This window comes from Nansenia antarctica, assembly GCF_963989245.1.
Source record: "Nansenia antarctica genome assembly, chromosome: 7".
In the NCBI taxonomy this organism is placed as follows: domain Eukaryota; kingdom Metazoa; phylum Chordata; class Actinopteri; order Argentiniformes; family Microstomatidae; genus Nansenia; species Nansenia antarctica.
The window spans coordinates 11,374,024-11,398,837 of record NC_137677.1 but is presented as its reverse complement, the minus strand read 5'-3'; the positions used below and the strand labels follow the sequence as shown (position 1 = coordinate 11,398,837).

The following is a 24,814-nucleotide window of genomic DNA, read 5'->3' as shown; positions in this document are numbered from 1 at the left end:
TCAATGTAACTATCAATAAAAATTAAAAATATGAGTGGGACTGCCACTTTTTTTTTTTTTTTTTTTAAATAGGAGGGTGGAGGAATGGAGGATGCTGACTCGGTGGATAGAAGGGAGAAGGATTCAACAGAGGGGAGGGAGGATAAGACAGAGGAAGAGAGGGTGGTGGGGGGAGAGGGTACGTAGGTTGCGACGAGAGGGTATAGAGTGGTTAGAGACTGACAGGGAAGAGGTGGTTTTGAGGGGAGTGAGAAGGATACAAAGTGATGACCAGAAACTGGAAGAGGGGTGACGGTAAGGTTGGAAGTCTGGGAGGATCTGGTGAAGACAAGGTCGAGCTGCCTGCCTTGTGAGTCAGAGAAGAGCTCATTGTCTGCCTTGTGAGTCAGAGGAGAGCGGGGCAGGAATAAGAATAAGAGGAGAAGGTCAAGTACTCCAGATGACAGAAGCTTCTTTTTTTAGTTATTTTTTCCTTTTTAATGACAGACACAGTAGAGATTATGACAGGAAGGATGGGTGAGAGAGAGAGAAGGGATGACATGCAGGATATGTCCGCGGCTGGAATCGAACCGGGATCCCTGCGTTACATGGTCAGCGCTTAATCCACTACGCCACCTAAGCACCCCAGATGAGAGAAGCTTCTCTGGACAGGATGTTGAAGTCACCCAGTAGTGCTAGCCATCAGGTCTTCAGAATGTCTCTAAAACAAGCAGATTGCCATTGGGGGCTTCATAACTTGAGAAGAAAGCAACCAAATCAGCATAGAAGTGGTCGATAGAAATACTATTTAGTTTCAACACATGCAATTCTGGATTTTTTTTATGTTGGAGAATTAAAATATTTTTCATGGTCAAATATATTTATTACATTTCCATTTTTGCAATTGTGTTACAGAAAAGTGCAACCGCCGCATTTTGTAATAACCTGCACAATATGTAATACATTTATTACATAATAAGGCAAATGTTATTTCATTTTGAGTTCAGGCGATTTATTATATAATGTGCAGGTTATTACATAATGCGGTGTTATTACATATTGAAAGTGACTTTTTATTACATTTTGGGATTTTATGACATAATGTGCAGTTATTACATAATGAGGCTTAACAAGCCCTTACCCACAGAGAGACTCTAGGGAGATGCCCCCTCAGCCAGCTGGTTCTGGGACTCTCACAATCACAAGCAGAGCCACCTATTAGACTAAACCAAATTATAGGAAAACTAAAGGAAAATTACCTGACACATTGGCAAGAATCAACCAAAAACCAGAGCAAATTGGAATGCTATTTGGCCCTAAACAGAGAATACACAGTGGCAGAATACCTGAGTGCTGTGACATATTCAAAACTAAGGAAATCCTTGACTACAGACCAGACAGACTGTGCACCCACTGCACACTAAACGAGGTGGAAACAGAGCTGCACTTTTTAACTACCTGCCAGCTGTACAAGGACATCAGGGACACATACTTCCCACTGGTCACCAACACCCAGGGAGACTTTGAGGACTTGACCAATGTCGAAAGAGAGAGAGAGAGAAGAGAACACAAGTGAGAGACACTTCCTTGAGAAACTTCTGTTGTATATTTTCGTCTTCTGATGATTGTCAAAAATGAGGAAATGTTCTGAGCAAAGATTAAGACTGTTTATTCAAAAAAGTCAGCAATCAGGTCATCACAGGATCAGGTCATCGACAACAGGCATCACGGTGGGGGTTTCCGAGGACAAAGAGAATGATCCTTGCGTCTCCCCAAGTTTTATACCTCCCCAGCTCACTTTTGAGCCAACCCCTTCCTCCTCAGCTTTTGCCCCAATAAGGAGCTGATCGATCGTTCCTCAACCTCTGTGTGTGTGTGTATGTGTGTGCGCGTGCCTGTGTGTGTGTGTGTGTCTGACCATGTGGTCTGTCGCAAGACCCCCTTGTTTCAAAGCAAGGGAGCGGTCAGGCAAGTACTGCAAGTATTTACAAGAAAGTTGCCTTGGGACAAGGCGTCTGCCAAATGCCAACGTAAATGTAAACATTACAAAGCCCATACAAATTCATGGTATGTGTGTTTCAAGTAATTTAAACTTAGTCAGGAGGGGTGAGACTCAAAGTATGTGTGTGGTTGCTTACAATGGTCCCAACCCGTATGGGCGTCTTGCTGGCTGCCATACAACCCCCCTTGGGCCCTAATGCAATTCATGGGAAAAATACACCACACTTTCTTAACTTCCTTAACATCAAAAGACAACAGGATGATGTCATGTCTAACATGAGAGTATTAAGGCCAAACCATGAGTTGGAAATTCCATGGTAGACTGGTAATTAAAAGAAACAGATCTAGCCATCTCAGGCTCACACACACCTCTCAACCCACACAACCTTTTAATCTTTAACGTTTTAATATGATGTTTTATATCACTATTTGCACTTCTGGTTATATGCTAAACTGCATTTTATTGTCTGGTACTTGTACTGTGCAATGACAATAAAGCTGAATGTAATGTAATCTTTTAACTCCCTCCCTCTCTCTCTCCCTAACAAACCTCAGCGATGAAAGATACACATCATTTGGAGAACGATGATTCACATCTAACATCAGTGTTGGGGACAGGCGCTATATAAAACCAAGATATTGTTATTATTATTACAAAGAATATTTTTTGTCAATACTAGAATAAGTTAAATGCCAGTTTATTTGTTTTGGTGGGAAATTGTTCTGAGTATGACTCACTACACAGCTACACGGCAACAACACAAACGACTGAAAACACTAGTGAGATTGGAATTGAGCGACCACCAAGCTACGTATGTAGTATGTAGCTTGGTGTAGTTAACTTCATAAACCTGTTAACCATTATGTAGTTAACTTCATAACTACATATGAAGTTATGTGTAGTTAACTTATGTAGCTATGTAGTTAACTTCATAAAACTGTTTGTAGTTGCAGTAAAGCTGAGAAATTGTAGTAAAGCTGAGAAAAGAAAGATCATATATTTTCTAAGAATAACACCATTTGTGGTGAACTGTTTTAACATCTCCTGTTTGGCTGGACACTGTTTATTCCATGTCATAATAAGAGCACGCTGTTCAGTTGTTAGTTTTGAGGACTTCTTGCCTAAAATCTTGTGCTCAAATGGATTTAAATCTGAAGACTGACGTGGCCAGCGAAGAACTTTGCACTTTCTGGGCCCTGAGAAACTAGCTGCTGTGGTAGTGTTTTGTTTTGGTTCATTGTTTTGCTGTATGATGATCAGTATGTTTTGGGTCAGTCTTACTCAGGGTTCCCACACCTTCTAAAACATCACATTCAAGCACTTTTCAAGGACTTTCAAGACTCAATTCCCTCAAATTCAAAGACCCAACACGGCATAATTTGAGACAGATCTAGATGAGAATTTATATAATAGGAACTATCCACTCACAGACAACAATTAAAGAGAGGCTTTTGAATGTGTGAACACTAGATGGTCTCTTGCCTTCTCTACCACAGCACAGCAAAACAATATATTGTGAAATGTGTAAAGTTACTGTGTTAAGTTAAGCAATGAGACTTGTCTATTATAATTAGGTAAACATATATATTTTAATATATATATTTATTTTATTTTTTGAGAGAGAGAGGGGAATTCAAGCACTTTCAATGACCCATTTCTATTTTCAAAAACTTTTAAGGCCTTGATTTTTTTTTCTCAAATTCACAAACTTTCAAGGATTTCAAGGACCCGTGGGAACCCTGCATACTGTATGATGATCAGTATGTGTTGGATCATTGTTTTGCCTAAAAACAAAACAAAGTTTGTTTATGTTAAAACTGTTTTAACATTTCCTGCTTGACTGGACACTGTTTATTCCATGTGATGGAATAACGCACGCACTGGCGCATGCGCACGCACGCACACACACACTCACACACACACACACACAAACATGGACAGCATGTTTAAATAGATCATCTTTTAATGTTGAAAACTCACCCATACACCCCAAAGCTCACCCCCTATCTGTTCCCAAATTCCCTAGAACGTCAGTAGCATACTTAAACACTCACACTCCCTCCCTCCCTCTCTCTCTCTCACACACACACACACACACACACACACACTCCCGCTCTCGCGCTCTCTCACACACACACACACACACACACACACCCCCCCTCTCTCCTCTATCTCTCTCTCGTTCACTCGCACACACACACACACACACACACACACACACACACAAAATTAGGTTTCTTTAATATTATAATTCTCATAGTTATACTCCATATCTCAGTAATGCTATTTAACAGTTAGTTCAGTATGTACACACTGGCTGCCAGGGTTGGGCTCATGTCCATTTCAATTCAGTCAATTCAGTCAATTCATTGAAATGACCAATTCAAGGAAAAAAGATCCGACCTGAAACTTGCGGGAGTTTCCCGTGGTGGAAGCTGAAGCGTGTCGTCGTGTGCTTCGCTGCCTTCGCTAGCCAACCCTGACCACGTGAAAACGTAACACATCCTACGTTTTTTCGAATCGCGGCAAATACGCAGGGACGTAAAAAAAAAAAGGGTCCGGTGGTCAACCTGGACCAGAACTGCAGTGTGACGCCAGAACCGTCTGCCTCATGTGAGGTCTCGTTCCTGGCTCGCTACTTACTCGTAGATACAAAGCGTGTTGACCGTTGACCGTGTTCAGAGCGTCTAGGTGCTGCAGCTTTTACGTCCCGATTACAACTCATCCCCGGGAGCTGACCGAATGGAAACGGACCTCCACACCAACCCTGAATGCAACCGTACTCTCGGCTCTCACTGTCTCACTGTCCCAACCCCCCCCCTTCCCCTCCCTCCTACCAGCCCCCCCCCCCCCCCCCTTGGTCAGTTTACTCAGCAGTCTCTCACTCCTCTGTCCAGTGCATTTGACTGGGGGGAGGGAGGGAGGGAGAGAGGGAGGGAGGGGTGGTGGTTCATCTCTGTCCCCCTACTGTCCTGAGTGTCTCTGACTTTAGTCCTATGGCATTGGTTTCCTCCGTGAGAAAAGGGCGGGGGGGGGGGGGGGGTTGGCACGAGGTGTGTGTGGGGGGGGGGGGGGGCGGGGGCACCACACCTCCAGTGAGAGAGGAGAGACAGTTAGAGGGTGTCTGGATGCTTTAAAACAAGTACAGTACTTGGTACTTTCTAGCCAGTGCCACAGCCCCCTCTAGTGGCGGAGGATACAAGTATACAATACTTGATTACGGTCCGACCTTATGTATGCTCTGTCTCTCTCTCCTCTCTCCTATCCATCTCAAATGTCTTGAGGGATTGGGGCAGGTTCATGCAGTCTCTCCTGTCCTCCCTCCATCCCTCTGTCCTCTCCTCTCCTCCTCCCAGGCATTGGGCAATGTGGTCCATTTCATTTCCTCTCCTCTCTCTCTCTCCATCCCTCTCTGCTCTGGGGATGAGGCATTTGGTCCATAGTCTCCTCTCATCCTCTCCTCTCCTCTCCTCTCCTCCTCCCTCCCTCCCTCCCTCTCTAGGGGTGGGGCAGGTTCATACGGTCCTCTATGAGGGTGTTGTCGGGCCCCTGCGCCTCGATGCACTGTTTGATGGTTGCCATGACGCCGGACAGGCGCCTGTCCAGGGCTGCCAGGTGCGGTTCGGCCAGGACGGGGTTAATGGGGTCGAAGGCCAACGCCTGCCGCATGGACGCACTCAGAGCCCCGCCCCTCAGGAGGTTCAACCTGTTAAAGGTGGACACACGCACCCTGAGAGAGAGGGGGGGGGGGAGAGAGAGAGAGAGAGAGAGAGAGGGAGGGAGAGAGAGGGAGAGAGAGGGGGAGGGAGGGAGAGAGAGAGAGGGAGGGAGAGAGAGAGAGGGGGGAGGGAGAGAGAGAGGGGGAGGGAAAGAGAGAGAGAGGGAGGGAGAGAGAGGGGGGGAGAGAGAGAGAGAGGGAGGGGAGAGAGGGAGGGAGGGGGGGGGAGATAAGGAAGAGAGAGAGAGAGAAGAGATGTCAGAGAGAGGGGGGGGGGATATTACAATCAATTATCAAAAAGGCTAGACATATTCAATATGTTAGTTATTATTGTCAGCTCACAATAAAAACGTGTGGATGTGTGTAAGTATGTGTGTGTGTGTGTGTGTGTGTGTGTGTATGTATGTGTGTGTGGATGTGTGTAAGTATGTGTGTAAATATCTCTCCCCCCCTCTCTATCCCTTTGTTTACACTTTTTGTTTATTTTATTTAACCAAGAGGTCCCTTGAGATTTAAATCTCCAGGAGAGCTGCCAAGAGAGCACACCAGCACAAGCACACGGCTACACAATGACAGAATAGAGCACAGAGCAAAACAGATGGTTAAGGAGAATAGAGGGAGATGACATCATTCAACTGTTCTGGAGGTTATTCCATGACCAGATTATTAATCTGTAGTGTGTTCTGGAGGTTATTCCATGACCAGGGCGCAAAATAAGGGACAGCTGCTCTACCAAGTTCCAAGCAAATAGAGCAACCATCTACACCCAATTCTTTTCTTTTTTACCGCTACCCCTCGTTTTGGAGTGCCACTCGCTTTTCGGCTTGAGTGAACAGAGCCACAAGGGGTAGTGGTTGAAATCTTCCCCTATGAAATGGAACAACCCTTCAAGACCCTGGTACGGCATCGGTAGTGTCATAGAAAAGCATTGACGCACGCGATTCATTCACAACTTGTAAGTTTCATGCTATCAATCGATCAAACAAGTCATCAAATAAAAAAGAACAATGCTTCCATATAAGGCCAGTTCATGACAGAATAATATTCTGTGCTCTGTAGGCTACCAAACCCTGCTCCTACCCTGCCAGTCTGCACTGGTATTAGAGGAGTGGTAACAACCCTGCTCCTACCCTGCCAGTCTGATATTAGAGGAGTAACAACCCTGCTCCTACACTGCCAGTCTGATATTAGAGGAGTAACAACCCTGCTCCTACCCTGCCAGTCTGATATTAGAGGAGAGGTAACAACCCTGCTCCTACCCTGCCAGTCTGATATTAGAGGAGAGGTAACAACCCTGCTCCTACCCTGCCAGTCTGATATTAGAGGAGAGGTAACAACCCTGCTCCTACCCTGCCAGTCTGATATTAGAGGAGTTTTGATATGCCATGAAAGGGGGAAAATGCGACATGGAAATATGTCAAAATAGGGGACTGTCATGCACAAATCAGCATTAAAGATAGATAGCTAACCCTCGACACATCAGCATATTAGCGATTTTTTGGTTATGCTTGTTATAAAGAAAAGGTCTATAATACATTGAAATTACCAAGACAATACGATGGTTAGCATAATTCTTTAAATCTTTATTAATGAAGAAAGTATTTACATTCGTGCTTTTCTTTTCCTGACGATGATTCGCAAGGCATCCTGGGAGATTTCAACCCTCTATGCTAACCGTCGGATTGGAGTGTGCGTCTGAAAGAACTCTGTTTGGAGGGCTATGTAACCCTCCCACTTGGCCCTAACCCTACACAATAGGGGAATTTGGACACATCTACCTCTATACATGAACGTGCACAATGGAGGGGTAGGGCGAAAATGGAGGGCCAAGGGGTGAAATGGGATTGGGCCCTAGTGGAGCTAAATGGGAACAGCTGCTGGTGAGTGATAAGTGAGTCCATAGCCATGAAGGGAGTTGGCCCAGTGTGGCTTAGTAAATCAAGATGTACCGGTGATGCCTCAGACTTAATGAAGGGCAGGAGGACAGTGCCAGGGCCTACAGTACAGTGGTGTGTATGGGACAGGGTCTACAGTACAGTGGTGTGTATGGGACAGGGACAGGGCCTACAGTACAGTGGTGTGTATGGGACAGGGACAGGGCCTACAGTACAGTGATGTGTATGGGACAGGGACAGGGACAGGGACAGGGCCTACAGTACAGTGGTGTGTATGGGACAGGGACAGGGCCTACAGTACAGTGGTGTGTATGGGACAGGGCCTACAGTAGTGATGTGTATGGGACAGGGACAGGGCCTACAGTACAGTGATGTGTATGGGACAGGGACAGGGCCTACAGTACAGTGGTGTGTATGGGACAGGGACAGGGCCTACAGTACAGTGGTGTGTATGTGACAGGGACAGGGCCTACAGTAGTGGTGTGTATGGGACAGGGACAGGGCCAGGACCTACAGTACAGTGATGTGTATGGGACAGGGACAGGGCCTACAGTACAGTGATGTGTATGGGACAGGGACAGGGCCTACAGTACAGTGATGTGTATGGGACAGGGACAGGGCCTACAGTACAGTGGTGTGTATGGGACAGGGACAGGGCCTACAGTACAGTGATGTGTATGGGACAGGGCCAGGGCCTACAGTACAGTGATGTGTATGGGACAGGGCCAGGGCCTACAGTACAGTGGTGTGTATGGGACAGGGACAGGGCCTACAGTACAGTGGTGTGTATGGGACAGGGACAGGGCCTACAGTACAGTGGTGTGTATGGGACAGGGACAGGGCCTACAGTACAGTGGTGTGTATGGGACAGGGACAGGACCTACAGTACAGTGGTGTGTATGGGACAAGGACAGGGCCTACAGTACAGTGGTGTGTATGGGACAGGGACAGGGCCTACAGTACAGTGGTGTGTATGGGACAAGGACAGGGCCTACAGTACAGTGGTGTGTATGGGACAGGGACAGGGCCTACAGTACAGTGATGTGTATGGGACAAGGACAGGGCCTACAGTACAGTGGTGTGTATGGGACAGGGACAGGGCCTACAGTACAGTGGTGTGTATGGGACAGGGACAGGGCCTACAGTACAGTGATGTGTATGGGACAGGGACAGGGCCTACAGTACAGTGGTGTGTATGGGACAGGGACAGGGCCTACAGTACAGTGATGTGTATGGGACAGGGACAGGGCCTACAGTACAGTGGTGTGTATGGGACAGGGCCAGGGCCTACAGTACAGTGATGTGTATGGGACAGGGCCAGGGTCTACAGTACAGTGATGTGTATGGGACAGGGACAGGGCCTACAGTACAGTGGTGTGTATGGGACAGGGCCTACAGTACAGTGGTGTGGATGGGACAGGGACAGGGCCTACAGTACAGTGGTGTGTATGGGACAGGGCCTACAGTACAGTGGTGTGTATGGGACAGGGACAGGGCCTACAGTACAGTGGTGTGTATGGGACAGGGCCAGGGTCTACAGTACAGTGGTGTGTATGGGACAGGGACAGGGCCTACAGTACAGTGGTGTGTATGGGACAGGGACAGGGCCTACAGTACAGTGATGTGTATGGGACAGGGACAGGGCCTACAGTACAGTGGTGTGTATGGGACAGGGCCAGGGCCTACAGTACAGTGATGTGTATGGGACAGGGACAGGGCCTACAGTACAGTGATGTGTATGGGACAGGGACAGGGCCTACAGTACAGTGGTGTGTATGGGACAGGGCCTACAGTACAGTGGTGTGTATGGGACAGTGAGTTGATATGAAGTAGAGGATACTCACATGCAACATTGATACAGAGGAGCGAGAATGCTCCGCTCATCTACAGCTGCATTCCCAAAGCTGCAAACAAGACAGAAACAACAGTAGTAAGTAACACACACGCGCGCACGCACACACACACACACACACACACACGCACACGCACACGCACACACTTCACAGAACCATCAGAACACATTAGCATCGCTCCTGTGGCATGGCGCTGCAGAGTACAGAACAGCCTTTCTAGGGACCAGAAACACTTTGACAACAAACAATTCTGGGACACACTCAGCTCAGCAGGGCCAGGGATAGAGGGATGGGGGGTGGAGGGATGGCACAGAGAGAGAGAGAGAGATATGGCACAGAGAGAGAGAGAGAGAGAGAGAGAGAGAGAGAGATATGGCTCAGAGAGAGAGAGAGAGAGAGATATGGCACAGAGAGAGAGAGAGAGATAGAGAGAGAGAGAGATATGGCACAGAGAGGAAGAGGGATATGGCAGAGATATGGCTCTACACTCTATTTGATGGTATTTTTGTACACATTGGTTTCACCATGTGTACAGTCTTTATGCATAGTGCTTCTATTTTAAGATAAGATAAGTTAAGATTCTATTTTAAGCCGAAAGTAATGGGACAGATTTATCATGTCCGAATAAAGCACTCATGTTTACTAGTATTTGGTGGACAATTCTTGACTTCACGTCTGCCTGAAGTCTGTGACCCCATGACCATTTACATTTAACATTTTTGGCATTTACGGTAGCAGACGCCTTTATCCAAAGCGACTTACGACGAATGCATTTGACGAAGTAATCGAATCATCTGTCTATCCTCCAGTCATAGCAGGACAAAGTAATCTATGCTCAGGCCTGGAGCCATTGGCAGTCGTCAGTGCTAGAAGAAGGAATATTATTACTATTTATTTTTTTTTACACTGGGGAAACAGTACAGGGGGGTAGTAGATGTCTCAGGAGGGACAGTTCAGGTATAGCCTGAAGAGATGGAGGTCTTCAGTCTACGGTGGAAGATAGGGAGTGACTCTGCAGTCCTGACAGCTGTGGGAAGCGTCATATCCTTCTGATGTTGTAGAGGAAGAATCTGCAGCAGCGTGCTGTTGCTGTGATGTTTGCCGAACAGGATAAGTGGTTGTCGAGGATCGCTCCAAGGTTCTTGGCTGTCTGGGAGGAGGTTACAGTAGAGTTCTCAACTGTGATGGAGAAGTCTTGGAGAGGGCCGGGGACGGTCCCAGGGAGGAAGAGTAGCTCAGACGCTGGGTGTCTTCTCTGGTGATGCTCTGCCAGGCCTGTACTGTAACCACGGTGATGCTCTGCCAGGCCTGTACTGCAGTAGGGCTGCCACGATTAGTCGACTAGTCGCGACGATGTCGATTACCAAAATCGTCGCCGACATATTTGGTAATCGACGTCGTCGCATGTTTTTTTGGAGCTGAAATAAGATTTTTTTTTATTTTATTTTATTTTTCCCGTTTTTCTTCCCTGAAGCTGCCACTGGCTAGCGTCTCCCAGTGTCTTTGATGTACATGCGCAGTGTCGGTCATCCGGGGCACACGTGACGTCCCCGGAAAAACAAACAGAGAAATGTCTTCCCGTCCTCGTACCTCTAAAGTGTGGGAGCATTTCAACCACAACGTTGAAAAAAACAATGTAAAATATACAATTTGCAAAGCTGAACTCTTATCATGGCAGCACGTCTATGATGCTCGAGCATCTAAAAAGGAAGCACGTTGTGGCAGATGACGATGGCTCGTCTCGGTAAGCTAGTTAGCTTGTTATTGGCTAACGATATCGTTACGTTAAAAGCCTTCTTTCATTATTTTACGTTATGTGCTGTAGGAGGAGGTGGTAGAAAAGTTTGACATCTCGCCTGCCAAAATAACGCACATTAGGGGCGTTTCCCCACACTATCAAAGCTGGCAAAATCTTTTCTGTGCATCCCTGCAACCTCCACCCCATCCGAGAGGATCTTCTCTGCAGCAGGGAACATCTGCTCTCAAAAGAGAGCAAGCCTCTCTCCAGAACATGTGGAAATGCTGACTTTCCTCGCTATGAATGAATAGTCCACACAGGAGAGAAACAATTTCTTTGCTCAGTCTCCTGCACTTTTCTTTGTTATGTTATTTGAGACCAAACCTTTACTCTACAAACATTTATTTTTGTGGATAATTGCTCTTTTTTAGTTGCCTTAGTGCCTACCTCATTTTATTTTGCAGCACTATTCAATACATTTAAAATGTATGTTTGATGCCAGAGATGAGTGAAGCAAAGCAAAACTTTTGTACTCTGTACAAGTATTTATTTTTGTTTTTGTATTATTTTGGTTGCCTAGTGCCTAGCCTACCTCATTTTACTCAGCAGTTTGCACTCTCTACTACTCTTTACATTACATTACATGCAAGTGATGCCAGAAATAAATCTGCAAAGTTCATTAAAATATCTATTTTTGAGTGAACAATCATTTTAATTGTCTTTATTTTTAGTTAGCACATGCCTACAACAACAACTAACAACTTCAAGCTAAATTTAGAAGCTGATTGAGAAGATGATAGCTAAATAAGAGCGATTGAGTAATTGTGCGATAAGCTGTCATTTATGATCCGATTAGTCGACTAATCGTTAAAATAATCGGTGACTAGTCGACTATGAAAATAATCGTTTGTGGCAGCCCTATACTGCAGCCCTCTACAGTAGTTAGTTTTGAGGACTTTTTGCCTAACATCTTGTGCTCAATTGGATTGACTTCTTCTTGAAAGTTCTGGGCCCTGAAAAAATAATTGTTGCTATGGCAGTATGTTTTACTGTGTTACATTTGATCAATATTTCTATTCATTGTGTATTCATTATATATCCATTGTGTATTCATTATAAGGCATCTTAGAAGTCTGGTGAATATGACTCAGGGTCTCTCTACATTAAACTGTCTTCCAGTTGCAGGTCCCAGTGTTCCATCTACAGACCAGGGTTCAGGTTCCATCTACAGACCAGGTCCCAGTGTTCCATCTACAGACCAGGTCCCAGTGTTCCATCTACAGACCAGGGCTCAGGTTCCATCTACAGACCAGGGCTCAGGTTCCATCGACAGACCAGGGTTCAGGTTCCATCTACAGACCAGGGTTCAGGTTCCATCTACAGACCAGGGCTCAGGAGAGCCTTGGAACATCAGTAGCCCTCCACCTCCCCCTCCTGTGTGTGTGTGTGTGTGTGTGTGTTTCCTACCTCTTGGCGTTGTCGAGGAGGATGAGCATGCTGGCCCCCCCGTCGTCCTGGAAGCTCTCGTAGTGATGGCGGTCTGCGTTGCCGATGAGGTAATCAAAGACGGCCGTGTCGATGACGTCCAGCAGCCTGGGCCCGGCGTCGTACGGAGGCATTTTCTTCACCGCCTCACAGTAGCTCTCATCATACTCCCACCTACACACACACACACACACACACACACACACACACACACACACACACACAATACAGATGATTATACACTCAGCACACACACTAGGAGTGGTTCTGTCTGTCTGTCTGTCACTCACTCACACACACATACACACACCCCCGCCCCGCCCCGCCCCAACACACACACACACACACACACACACACACACACACACACACACACACACACTCACACAATACAGATTATACACTCAGCACACACACTAGGAGTGGATCTGTCTGTCTGTCTGTCTGTCTGTCTCTCTCTCTTTCTCTCTCTCTCTCTCTCACACTCTCTCACACACACACACACACACACACACACACACACACACACACACACACACACACCCACACACACACCCACCCACCCACCTGGCCAGTTTGCCCTCTCTGTAGGTGCGTCCCCAGGGGTGCCTGTGCTTCTGCAGGGGCCAGACGTCTGGCAGCCACAGGGTTAAGGAGCCCTCCATCACCTCCCCCTCCGCACACGCTGGCTCACTCTCTCTGCAGTAGTAACACTTCCCATAGAAACACGTGTTGTTACCTAGAGAGAGGGGGGGGGACAGAGAGAGAGAGATAGAGGGGGGGGGGGGGACAGAGAGAGAGAGAGACAGAGAGAGAGAAAGAGAGAGAGAGAGGGTGGGGGGGTGGGGAGATTAATTCAGACATGTTATCTTCCTAAGTGAAACCTTTATCATGTAACAGTGAAACCAGGAACATTCTCAGAGTCCAGTTCAAACCACAGCCTTATTACATTAGATTCAACTTTATTGTCATTGCAGAGTACAAGTACCAGACAACGAAATGCAGTTTAGCATCTAACCAGAAGTGCACGTGCATGTGATAGTGAGTGATAAGGTAGTACGGTAGTTAGAGGTCTATACAGGAGATGGATAGCCAGGGCTCGACATTAAGGCTTGTCCGCTTGTCTGGGACAAGTACATTTTATGTTCGGACAAGTGGACTTCCTCTTGCACTTGTCCGATGGACAAGTAAAAGCAAAAAAAAAAAAGGATAATATTCATAATGTAATATAATATGTTTAATATATCCACACAAAAAAATCCTCCTTCAGTTGACCTATCGGAAAAGAAAAACGCTTATTAGCAAGCTATGAGGAGCCTCATTCTCGCAGCCTAACAGGCGGCAGGCGCGCGATGCTGGTGAGTTCAATTCGAGTTAAATTCGCTACATATTACCGACATACCTCAAGGTAGCCAAATGTTTCTTCAGCCACCCAAGACCGGCCAGGTGCCAGGAAATCCGGCAAAACGCAAAGTATCTTCGGTGGAAACACCAGCAGCATTGCCAGCACCGTATGAAGTTAAGAGGGTGAGGAACTTTCTATCAATTTGGACGGAGGAGTTCGACTGGGTCCGCCACGACCAAGAAAAGGGAGTAATGTATTGCTCTCCTTGTTGGGAATTTCCGAATAAAGCTGACCGGTAAGTAACTTAAGTTCAAGAATATTTCATTTTTTAAATTATTATTATTATTATTAGCTATAATTAGCCTACATGAATTATGTGAGTCACAGTCTAGCTATAATTTTGTCAAAGCAATCTATAGGGAAACGCAAAAATCACATCAGAGACAATCAATCGCCTCAGAGACAGTGGACAATCAATCGCTTCATGTTTGTCTTGTAGCCAGCGGATTTTGATTAGAAAATGTAGTCTCCTCAACCTCCGGTTGTAACTTGTAGCGGAGCCCCGTCTACTCTCGCCCGCTAGACGCTGTTTGTGTGAATGGTCTGGATCACTTGTAACGTCAGCTGGCTCACTATGAATTGCGTGATCAATGTTCCCATTTGCTATTAATATTGAATGATATATAGGGTTGTATAATAAAAATGAATAGTTTAAAAGATAAATGTACAATGTACGTAGTTAGCTAGTAATTAAAAAATATGTTCATTCATATTTCAGCACATCCTCTTTATATATTGGGACCGCAGCGTTCGGATATGACACGTTAAAGTCCCATGGTGCTAGCAAGCGACATTCTCATTGCATGACTGCTGCCAGTGAGCCTGGAGCGCCAATTCCTGGAATAATTGAGGGGGTTCAGAAGATGGACGACACCCTCCGCGTGAAAATGATCAATATCATGCACGCAGCATATTACATAGCAAAGGAGGAGCTGCCTTTCACACAGTTTCCAACGCTACATGGGCTCATCAACAGGACTGGGGGCAAGCTTCCAGACTGTTATACCTCCGACAAGGCATGTGCTAGGTATGTACAGTAGGCTACCCATTCACAGCATCATTATAATGATAGGAGAACGTTCTGAAGCCCTCCAATCTTCATGGCGCTCGCTGGCTACCCTACGTGCACCGTGCTATCAAGGTACTTCAAGCCTTTACAGCATTTAAATGCATATTTTGTATTATATTATATTAATATTTCGTTTTGTGTTCATAACATTACTATTTGACCAGTTGATAGGCTACTGGCCATGTAGTAACCATTATTCTGATATTATTTTACTACAGATTGTGTGCGACAGCTATCCGGTCCTTGTCGCTCATTTTGAGGATATGGCAAGTGCCGAGAGGAACCCCAAGCCATCCCCTACTGTCATTGGCAGGGCCAAGCAAGTAGCTGGCTACTTGAAGAATTATGTCAACGTCCTCTTCCTCCACTTTATGAGTGATGTCCTGTCCCACCTTTCCACCCTAAGCAAAATGTTCCAGAAGGACAACATCACTGTGTGCCAAACAGTAGAGTGCCAGGAAGCATGTTTCTGGGATATCACATCCCTGAAGATGACGATGGGTCCGCAAATGGCCAGGGTCCACCAGGCTGTGCAAGAGAGCGGGGCGTACAAAGGTGTGAAGCTCCAGAATGTAACCCAGTCCATGCTGGAATCTGAGCGGACAGTGGTAATCGGTAAGAAAACAAAGTGTGTGTGTATGTGTGCAACATGGATTACATTAAATAAAAGTAGTCGTTAAAAATATTTAGATAGAGTTGGCGCATGACTCTCAATTGCCCAAACAGATTCTATCATCACCCATCTTGAGGAGCGACTGGAGGACTTGCAGCAAGGTGGCACTATCGCGAAGTTTAGAGCCCTTGACCCTTCATCGTGGCCAGTTTGCGACCGTGCTGACCCAGTTGCCAGGGAGCAGTTCATGCAGGCAGGAATAGATGACTTGAGAGTGCTGGCCACATTTTATGAGGAACTCTTAAGTAAAGCTGACATTCTGGTTGACAGTGTAATCGCTCAGTACAACCAGTACAAAATCTATGCCCAGGGAAGAGCATCAGTACCGATGAGAGAGCTCTTTATGAACATCTTGAGATCAGGTGTGTAGAATAGTAAGAGTGAGGTGTGTAACATGTATAGTATGTGTCAGATTTGCTGAATGACTCAGTTGTGCTGAAGAATGTGGCTGTAGATAAGTCTGTTGTTTGTTAGTTGGTTGAGTTGTTTAGAATTGAGACTGTTTACATTTCTGAAGCTGTCATCTCTGTATTTTTAGAGGAAGCGCGCGAGAGATTCAGGAGCCTGACGCCTCTGATGGAGGTGTACTTGATCCTTCCTGTGAGCACTGCAGTGTGCGAGAGAGGCTTTTCTGCAATGAAGAGGGTCAAAACCGACTGGAGGTCAAGCCTCTCCTCCCTTCAGCTCCAAAGGCTTTTATTCTTGTCTTTGGAAGGCCCTCCACTGGAGCAATTTGATGCAGAAACGGCGGTCCATATGTGGTGGACCACCTGTCAACGGAGACGTCGGCCAGGATTTAACCCTTGGGACTTTAGGAGCGGGCTGGAGGAAGATGTGTTCATTTGAAATAAAGGAGGGAGGGAGGGGTGGAGGGGGCAGGGTACTTACCCAAAGCACTTTTTGTACATAATTCATATTCTTAATCGAAAAGAATCGCTGATTACCCTTTCATAATAATTTAAAGTAATATTGTTTAATGAATAGATTTTTAAATAAAGGATACGTCATTATCAAATCAATAATAGTCACATTTGTTATTTGCACTAACATATATTGTTTTTACAAACATTTTGTATTCGGACAAGTAACTTGAGCTCTCGGACAAGTAAAAGATAAGTTCACTTGTCCGAAGGACAAGTACCTGAAAAAGCTTAATGTCAAGCCCTGGATAGCAGTAAGCTATGTACAGTTAAGGTAGTTATGTACAGTATGGTGAATACAGATGTAAAGATTAGAGGCTATAATAGGTTTGTGCAAATCTGCAAATATATGGTATGTGCAAAGCAGGGTTTCCGTTAGAAAGAATTGGTGCCGGTCAACGTGTCCGGGAAGATTTAATGTGTCGGACAAACGGGAGAAATTCCGGTCATCATATTAGAATATAATATAGGTGTTTGTCGCGGTGATTAGCTGTTGTGTAGCCTATATAGGCCTATGCCATTTAATGTCTATTTCTCATCCGATACGATTAGATCGCGAACTATATAATAATATAGGCTTTCATGATTCGCATGCGCTACTATGGCATAATGTCCAGGGCTGCACGCACGCCACACTGGGCAGCCTAGTCACCTTTGCTACTTTGAATTACGACTGTAGGCTACTTTAAGATGTTTATTTCAATTGCATTAATGGGATTTGAGTATGTAATTGGTCATTTTAAGTATGCCTAGTTTAGCTTTTGAACGGACTGCATCGATCGATCAATGAACAGACTCCACATTACGTTAACTGAAGTGTGTTAAATAGTTTCACGACAGTAATGTACGTTTTTTATATTCTCTTTCCAGTTTTACCCTATTTATCAATAAAACAACGTCAATTCTATAACCACGTCTCGCTGATTGGGAAGGCATTAAGTCTAGCTGCCTGTCAAATCATACTTACTCGGACTCGGGAGTATGAGAATGAGGAGGATGTATCGAGGGGGATACACACCCGTGGACTACTTCAACTTAGTGGCACAAATTCAACTCTAACACTATAGATAGACTAAATTGAACTTAAATGATGGACACCGACTGAATAACTGAGTGGGGGGAAGACAGGTCTCAAATGTGGAACAATTATAACATTTAATACATAAAGATAAAACATACACAAATATATAACATTGATATCCCTAAACTCAAATGTAGTGTGGTATTGTCAACCTAATCTAATCAATCCTAATTAATGGTACCAGTAGCCCAGGTTGTCGATAGTAGCGCACTACTCCCGTAGTACTTCTCCCGACTCAGGGCTGGAACGGGCACGGCAGGCTCAATCAATGAACAGGGTTGAGATGGCTAGCGTCCTTTACTAGCCGCATCTCACGGCCCTCGGTGGTCATTCACTGTGCTCTAGCACATCCAAAACACGCAGAACAATAACCTTGACTCCGGTCACTGCAGTGGTTTTATTTAGACTAGATCAAACTAAATTAACTGACTAAACTACTCGCGCCGTTGAGAGACAGGGTTGCCAGATGGGGCGGGTTACCGCCGAATGGGCTACTGGGTTTAGCGGTTATTTAGCGGACTAGTTAGGCTGTAAATTGTCAATCCCATCTGGCAACCTTGCCGCTGTTTGTTCATCGCGTAGGCTAGTCTACACATTAATAATAAAAGAAAACATATAGCCTATATATTCGTCTTTTTTAATGTAGAAGGAATCAGAATATGTGACAAATAAATTTTAGCAAATTGTATTCAAATTGTGCTTAGAGGGAATTATTTTCACCGGACATTATGACCGAAGAGGTTTAAATATGTCGGACTTCAACAGATTTTGTCGGACTTCAACAGATTTTATCGGACAAAGACCGGTAATTACCGGTTAACGGAAACCCAGGTGCAAAGGTAGTATTGCAACAGCAATAGCGCGAAGGGTAACTGAGTGTTCACAGGGGTGTGTGCAGCAAAGAGCAGTAGTGCAAAGGGTAAACCACACACCTTACACAGAGCGCCACACCCCCCATATGCAAACCGGACATGGAAGAGGACATGGGAGCGGCTCAATGGGTGTGTGTGTGTGTGTGTGTGTGTGTGTGTGTGTGTGTGTTTGCCGTACATGAGTGTACAAGAAAGAAGAAGAAAAAAAATTCTTCCTTCTTCTAGCCTGACGACCACCAATGGTTCCTGGCCTGCGCTAGATGACTTGCTATGACTGGTGGATAGACGACTCACTTACCTAGTCAAATGTATTTGTTGTAAGTCGCTTAGGATAAAGGCGTATGCTAAATTCCCAAAATGTAAATATAAATGAGTGTGTGTGTGTGTGTGTGTGTGTGTGTGTGTGTGTGACTCACCCTGCATAAGGAATGTACTCAACAGCTGATCAGTGGCCACAGGCTTGATCTCTGTGCGCAGGTTGATAAACCTCCCCACCACTAGGGGCGCTCTCCTGAACCCCAGGATCCTAGGAGAGGAAGAGAACAGCAGGTCAAATACCCACAACAACAGTCTCAACAACAGCCTCAACAACAGCCTCAACAACAGCCTCAACAACAGCCTCAACAACAGCCCCACCAATACCCCCTACAATACCACCTACAATACCCCCACCAATACCACCACCAATACCACCTACAATACCCCCACCAATACCCCCTACAAAACAACCACCAATACCCCCTACAATACCCCCACCAATACCACCACCAATACCCCCTACAAAACAACCACCAATACCCCCTACAATACCCCCACCAATACCACCACCAATACCTCCTACAAAACAACCACCAATACCCCCTACAATACCCCCACCAATACCCCCTACAATACCCCCACCAATACCACCACCAATACCCCCTACAAAACAACCACCAATACCCCCTACAATACCCCCACCAATACCCCCTACAATACCCCCACCAATACCCCCACCAATACCACCACCAATACCCCCTACAATACCCCCACCAATACCCCCTACAATACCCCCACCAATACCCCCACCAATACCACCACCAATACCCCCACCAATACCCCCTACAATACCCCCACCAATACCCCCACCAATACCCCCAACAACAGCCCCTACAATACCCCCACCAATACCCACACCAATACCACCACCAATACCCCCTACAATACCACCATCAATACCCCCACCAATACCACCACCAATACCCCCACCAATACCAATGCTGGTATCATGGCCTCAGCTTAGGGCTGAACTAATCCAGCAGTCAGAGTTGAGATGAAACAGCTTCAACATTCACCCAGGGTGTTTATGATCCACTCAGACGAGGGGAGGAGACAAGGCATGGAGAGAAGGAGAGAAGGAGAGAAGAGAGAAGGAGAGAAGAGAGAAGGAGAGATGAGAGAAGGAGAGATGAGAGAAGGAGAGAAGAGAGAAGGAGAGATGAGAGAAGGAGAGATGAGAGAAGGAGAGAAGAGAGAAGGAGAGATGAGAGAAGGGAGAGAGGAGAAGAGGAGGATAGGAAACGGAGGAGAAGAGGAGGAAGGAGAGAAGGAGGAGACAATGAGCGGAAAAAAGAAGAGAAGAGGAGAGATGGAGAGAGGAGACAGGGAGAGGAAAGAGAGGAGAAGAGGAGAGGAAGCAGTCCCGTACCGGTCCAGATGAAAGGCGGCCACCTCTGCGTTGTGCCGGTCATACCCCGCAAAGGGCTCTCCCTCCACCACATAGTCTCTGTTGTACCTGGAACACAACCACATAGTCTGTTAGACCTGGAACACAACCACATATTCTGTTAGACCTGGAACACAACCATAGTCTGTTAGACCAGGAACACAACCACATAGTCTGTTAGACCAGGAACACAACCACATAGTCTGTTAGACCTGGAACACAACCACATAGTCTGTTAGACCTGGAACACAACTACAGTCTGTTAGACCTGGAACACAATCACAGTCTGTTAGACCTGGAACACAACCACATAGTCTGTTAGACCTGGAACACAACTACAGTCTGTTAGACCTGGAACACAACCACAGTCTGTTAGACCTGGAACACAACTACAGTCTGTTAGACCTGGAACACAACCACAGTCTGTTAGACCTGGAACACAATCACAGTCTGTTAGACCTGGAACACAATCACATAGTCTGTTAGACCTGGAACACAACCACATAGTCTGTTAGACCTGGAACACAACCACAGTCTGTTAGACCTGGAACACAACCACAGTCTGTTAGACCTGGAACACAACCACATAGTCTGTTAGACCTGGAACACAACCACAGTCTGTTAGACCTGGAACACAACCACATAGTCTGTTAGACCTGGAACACAACCACATAGTCTGTTAGAACTGGAACACAACCACATAGTATGTTAGACCTGGAACACAACCATAGTCTGTTAGACCTGGACCACACACAGGTGGGTGGGTGAGTGCGTATGCGGTCCATCTCTCCCTCACCTCTTGGGTTTGAAGACCACCTTCTGGCCCCCCTCCAGCACCATCAGGGCCTTCAGCTGTGTGCCCTTGTAGCCCACGTCGGCCCTCTCCACGCGGGCGGCGCCCAGGGCCGTGAGCACGGCCGCCAGCTCCGGGGTGTCCTCGGGGAACACCTCGCGGGGCCCCACCCACTGGCCCGCCACCTCCCAGGGGGACTGGAGGGTGTGGCTGAGGCGGGCCCCCCGCGCCAGGGGCAGGCTGGCCTCCATCTGATGGGGGAGGGGGGGGGGGGGGGTGATGATACGGTTAGACGTGTACGAGCGTGCGCACAAACGACAAACACACACACCTGCAATCTCCCTCACCTTAGGGACCCCCCCCCCACCAACACACACCCACCTTGAGGAGCCCCCCGCCAACACACCCACCTTGAGGAACCCCCCCTCCACCAACACACACCCACCTTGAGGAACCCCCCCCCCACCAACACACACACACCTTGAGAACCCCCCCCCCCCACCAACACACACACACCTTGAGAAACCCCCCCCCCACCAACACACACCCACCTTGAGAAACCCCCCCCCACCAACACACACCCACCTTGAGAAACCCCCCCCCCACCAACACACACACACCTTGAGAACCCCCCCCCCCCACCAACACACACCCACCTTGAGAACCCCCCCCCCACCAACACACACACACCTTGAGAAACCCCCCCCCCACCAACACACACCCACCTTGAGAAACCCCCCCCCCACCAACACACACACACCTTGAGAACCCCCCCCCCCCACCAACACACACACACCTTGAGAAACCCCCCCCCCACCAACACACACACACCTTGAGAAACCCCCCCCCCACCAACACACACCCACCTTGAGGACCCCCCCCACCAACACACACCCACCCTGAGAAACCCCCCCCCCCCCCACCAACACACACCCACCGTGAGGAGCCCCCCCCCCCAACACACACACACCTTGAGGAGCCCCCCCCCCCGAACACACAGTGACACCCACCTTGAGGAACCCCCCACCAACACACACCCACCTTGATGAACCCCCCCCACTAGGGGAGCAACGGTTCTCGGTTTTTTTACGGACGGTACGGTTTGCGTTCCACGGCTCAATTCACTAGTGAACCGTGGCGGTTTCCGTTTTTTTTTTTTTTACCTTTATTTTACCAGGAAGTCACATTGAGATTAAAACCTCTTTTACAAGAGAGACCTGGCCAAGACAGGGTCAAAATAGTAGCTTAAAAAAACAGTTCAGATAACAAGACAGGACATAAGACAGTGGCAACAATACAATAGACAAACAATGGTAGGGGTATTTACAAGGTGATTAAAACATTGAGAAGTCTAACCAAAGCAGGTACAGCGAGCGGTGACCACATCCTTTAATCTACGCTTGAAGATACTTATGGAAATAAGGGCCTCTAATTAAAAAGTAGTCTGTAGGTCATTCCAAGACCAAGGGCCATAATAAGACAAGCTTGCCCTTCCAACATTGTTCATGATAAGTGGCACCTTGTATTTTGTATTGTAGCCATCTACGAGACCTGAGACCCGAGCCACTCGGTATAGGGATGAACTTCAGGCCCAGATCATTCGGTAAGAAGCCAGAGATGATTTTAAACACAAGAGTGTACCAGTGTTGGAGCCTTCTGACAGAAAGAGATGGCCATCCAACCAGACTATACAGTGTACAGTGATGGGTCCTGAAGGCACTATTGGTGATGTATCTTAGAACCGAATGATACAGGGGGTCTAGCTTGGATAAAGTGGACAGAGAAGCAAACATATATACTGTATCACCATAATCCAATTGTGAAAGGAAAAGGGCGGAGACGTTTTCTGGAAGCCAAGGAAAAGCAAGATTTAAATCTATACAGGAAGCCCACTGTACGCTTAAGCTTTATGGCGAGAAGATCAATTTGGCCGCGTTCGTAAATTAGCTCGGAGCGTCCACGTGAATGCCTCGAATGCGGCCTTTGGTCAGTGGTCGAGTTGGTCTGGAACGCAGTTGTACATCTTTACTGCCTAATTGGCTGCCTAATATCCAATCACAGGGAAGAAACAAAAACACTGTTAGAGAAAAAAAAGGTGAAGATGGCGACCGGATTAGAACACATGGCGAACCCAGTTGAGAGGCAACAGTTTGAGGAAGCCCCGGATTCCTACAAGTCTGTGGTGTGGGGGGAATACGACAATAAGGGGGAAAAAACAGTGGACAGAAACATTACTGTCTGCAAGCTCTGCTTAAAGCGTGTGCCATATGCTAATGGATGCACCTCTAACATGAAACAGCATATTCGCCGCTACCACTCAACGATAACACTGACTGGGAGCAGGAAAGCCAGTCAGGTAGCGTCAGTGAGCAGTCAGTGAGCAGACAGTCAGTGAGCAGACAGTCAGTGAGCAGACAGCAGTCTCGGAAATTTGAAAGTCTTTTTTGTTTATATACAATTATATATACATTATATAAACATTAAATACATTACATATACATGTGTATGTTAAAGTTCCATATGTATAAGCAAATATAAAGTAAAGTACTGTTTGTAAATAAATAGTAGCATTTGTTTCTGAACCGAACCGTACCGAAAACCGTGACCCAAAATACCGAACCGTACCGAACCGTGGGCCAACTGAACCGTTGCACCCCTACCCCCCACCCCCCCCCCCCCAACACACACCCACCTTGAGGAGTCCCCCCCCCCCTCACCTTGCGGAAGGCCCGGAGGTCTCGGCGGCTGGCTGCGGAGCCCTCCCCCCCGTCCAGCAGGAAGAGCTTGGCCAGGCCCAGCAGGAGCAGGACGGCCCCCAACACCACCACGCGCTGCTTCAGCTTCATCTCCCCCCCCTCCCTGCCCTCGCCCCGGCCCGGCTGTGTGTGTCCCCCTCGCCCTCTCCTCCTCACCCCTGGAGCATGGCCCTGATGACTCCCCCCCGCCTCCCCCTTACCACGCACCGCACGCTTCAGTGGGACACTGGAGGGATGGGCCTTCACCGACCGGCACAAGTCTGGAGGGAGGGAGGGAAGGGGGGAGAGAGAGAGAGACAGGTGATGGAGGTATAGGAGAGAGAATGGGGGAGAGAGGACAGGGGAGTGAGGGAGAGAGGATAGGGGAGAGGGAGTATAGGGGAGAGAGGGAGAGCGGATAGGGGAGAGGACAGAAAGGAAAGAAGCGGGGGAGAGACGAATGGGGAGAAGGGAATAGAGATAGAGCTTCTGTGAGAGTGCGTCGACCCGTGTTTTTACACCATTGTGTGTGTGTGTGTGTGTGTAATCTCACAGTAGCTCAGATATTAATCAGGACACGCATTGGACAGTAACACCAGATTAATACCAGAGCGCGCACACACAATACATCATCTGGCAATAACGAGGCTTGGCTACAACTAGTCTACGCAAAAACTTCACAAAACGTCAACCGTGTCACTGACTCGACTCCGGTGTTATTGTCAGCGAGAACGAATGGTCGATCCCCGCCTCCAAGAGAGTCAACCGACAATGACATGATCACTATCATCAACACCCCTCTGTGTTTATCTCAGAATAAAAAAAAACGACATGATCACTATCATCAACACCCCTCTGTGTTTATCTCAGAATAAACTAGCCATGGGAAGC

General features: G+C 47.1%; 1 protein-coding gene across 1 annotated transcript; it reads right to left on the bottom strand.

Annotated features, from left to right (window-relative positions):
- Positions 1-5,479: 5,479 nt before the first annotated feature.
- fam20b (FAM20B glycosaminoglycan xylosylkinase) lies at positions 5,480-24,038 on the bottom strand (the record flags this gene model as incomplete). The annotated part of the gene is made up of 8 exons (XM_080535882.1): positions 23,906-24,038; positions 21,192-21,439; positions 20,378-20,464; positions 19,107-19,216; positions 13,238-13,409; positions 12,653-12,844; positions 9,439-9,498; positions 5,480-5,711 (listed from the first exon to the last, which is right to left on the bottom strand). Exons 1-8 carry the CDS (start codon positions 24,032-24,034, stop codon positions 5,480-5,482), a joined length of 1,230 nt encoding a protein of 409 aa, XP_080392008.1. The 5' UTR covers positions 24,035-24,038.
- Positions 24,039-24,814: the final 776 nt, after the last annotated feature.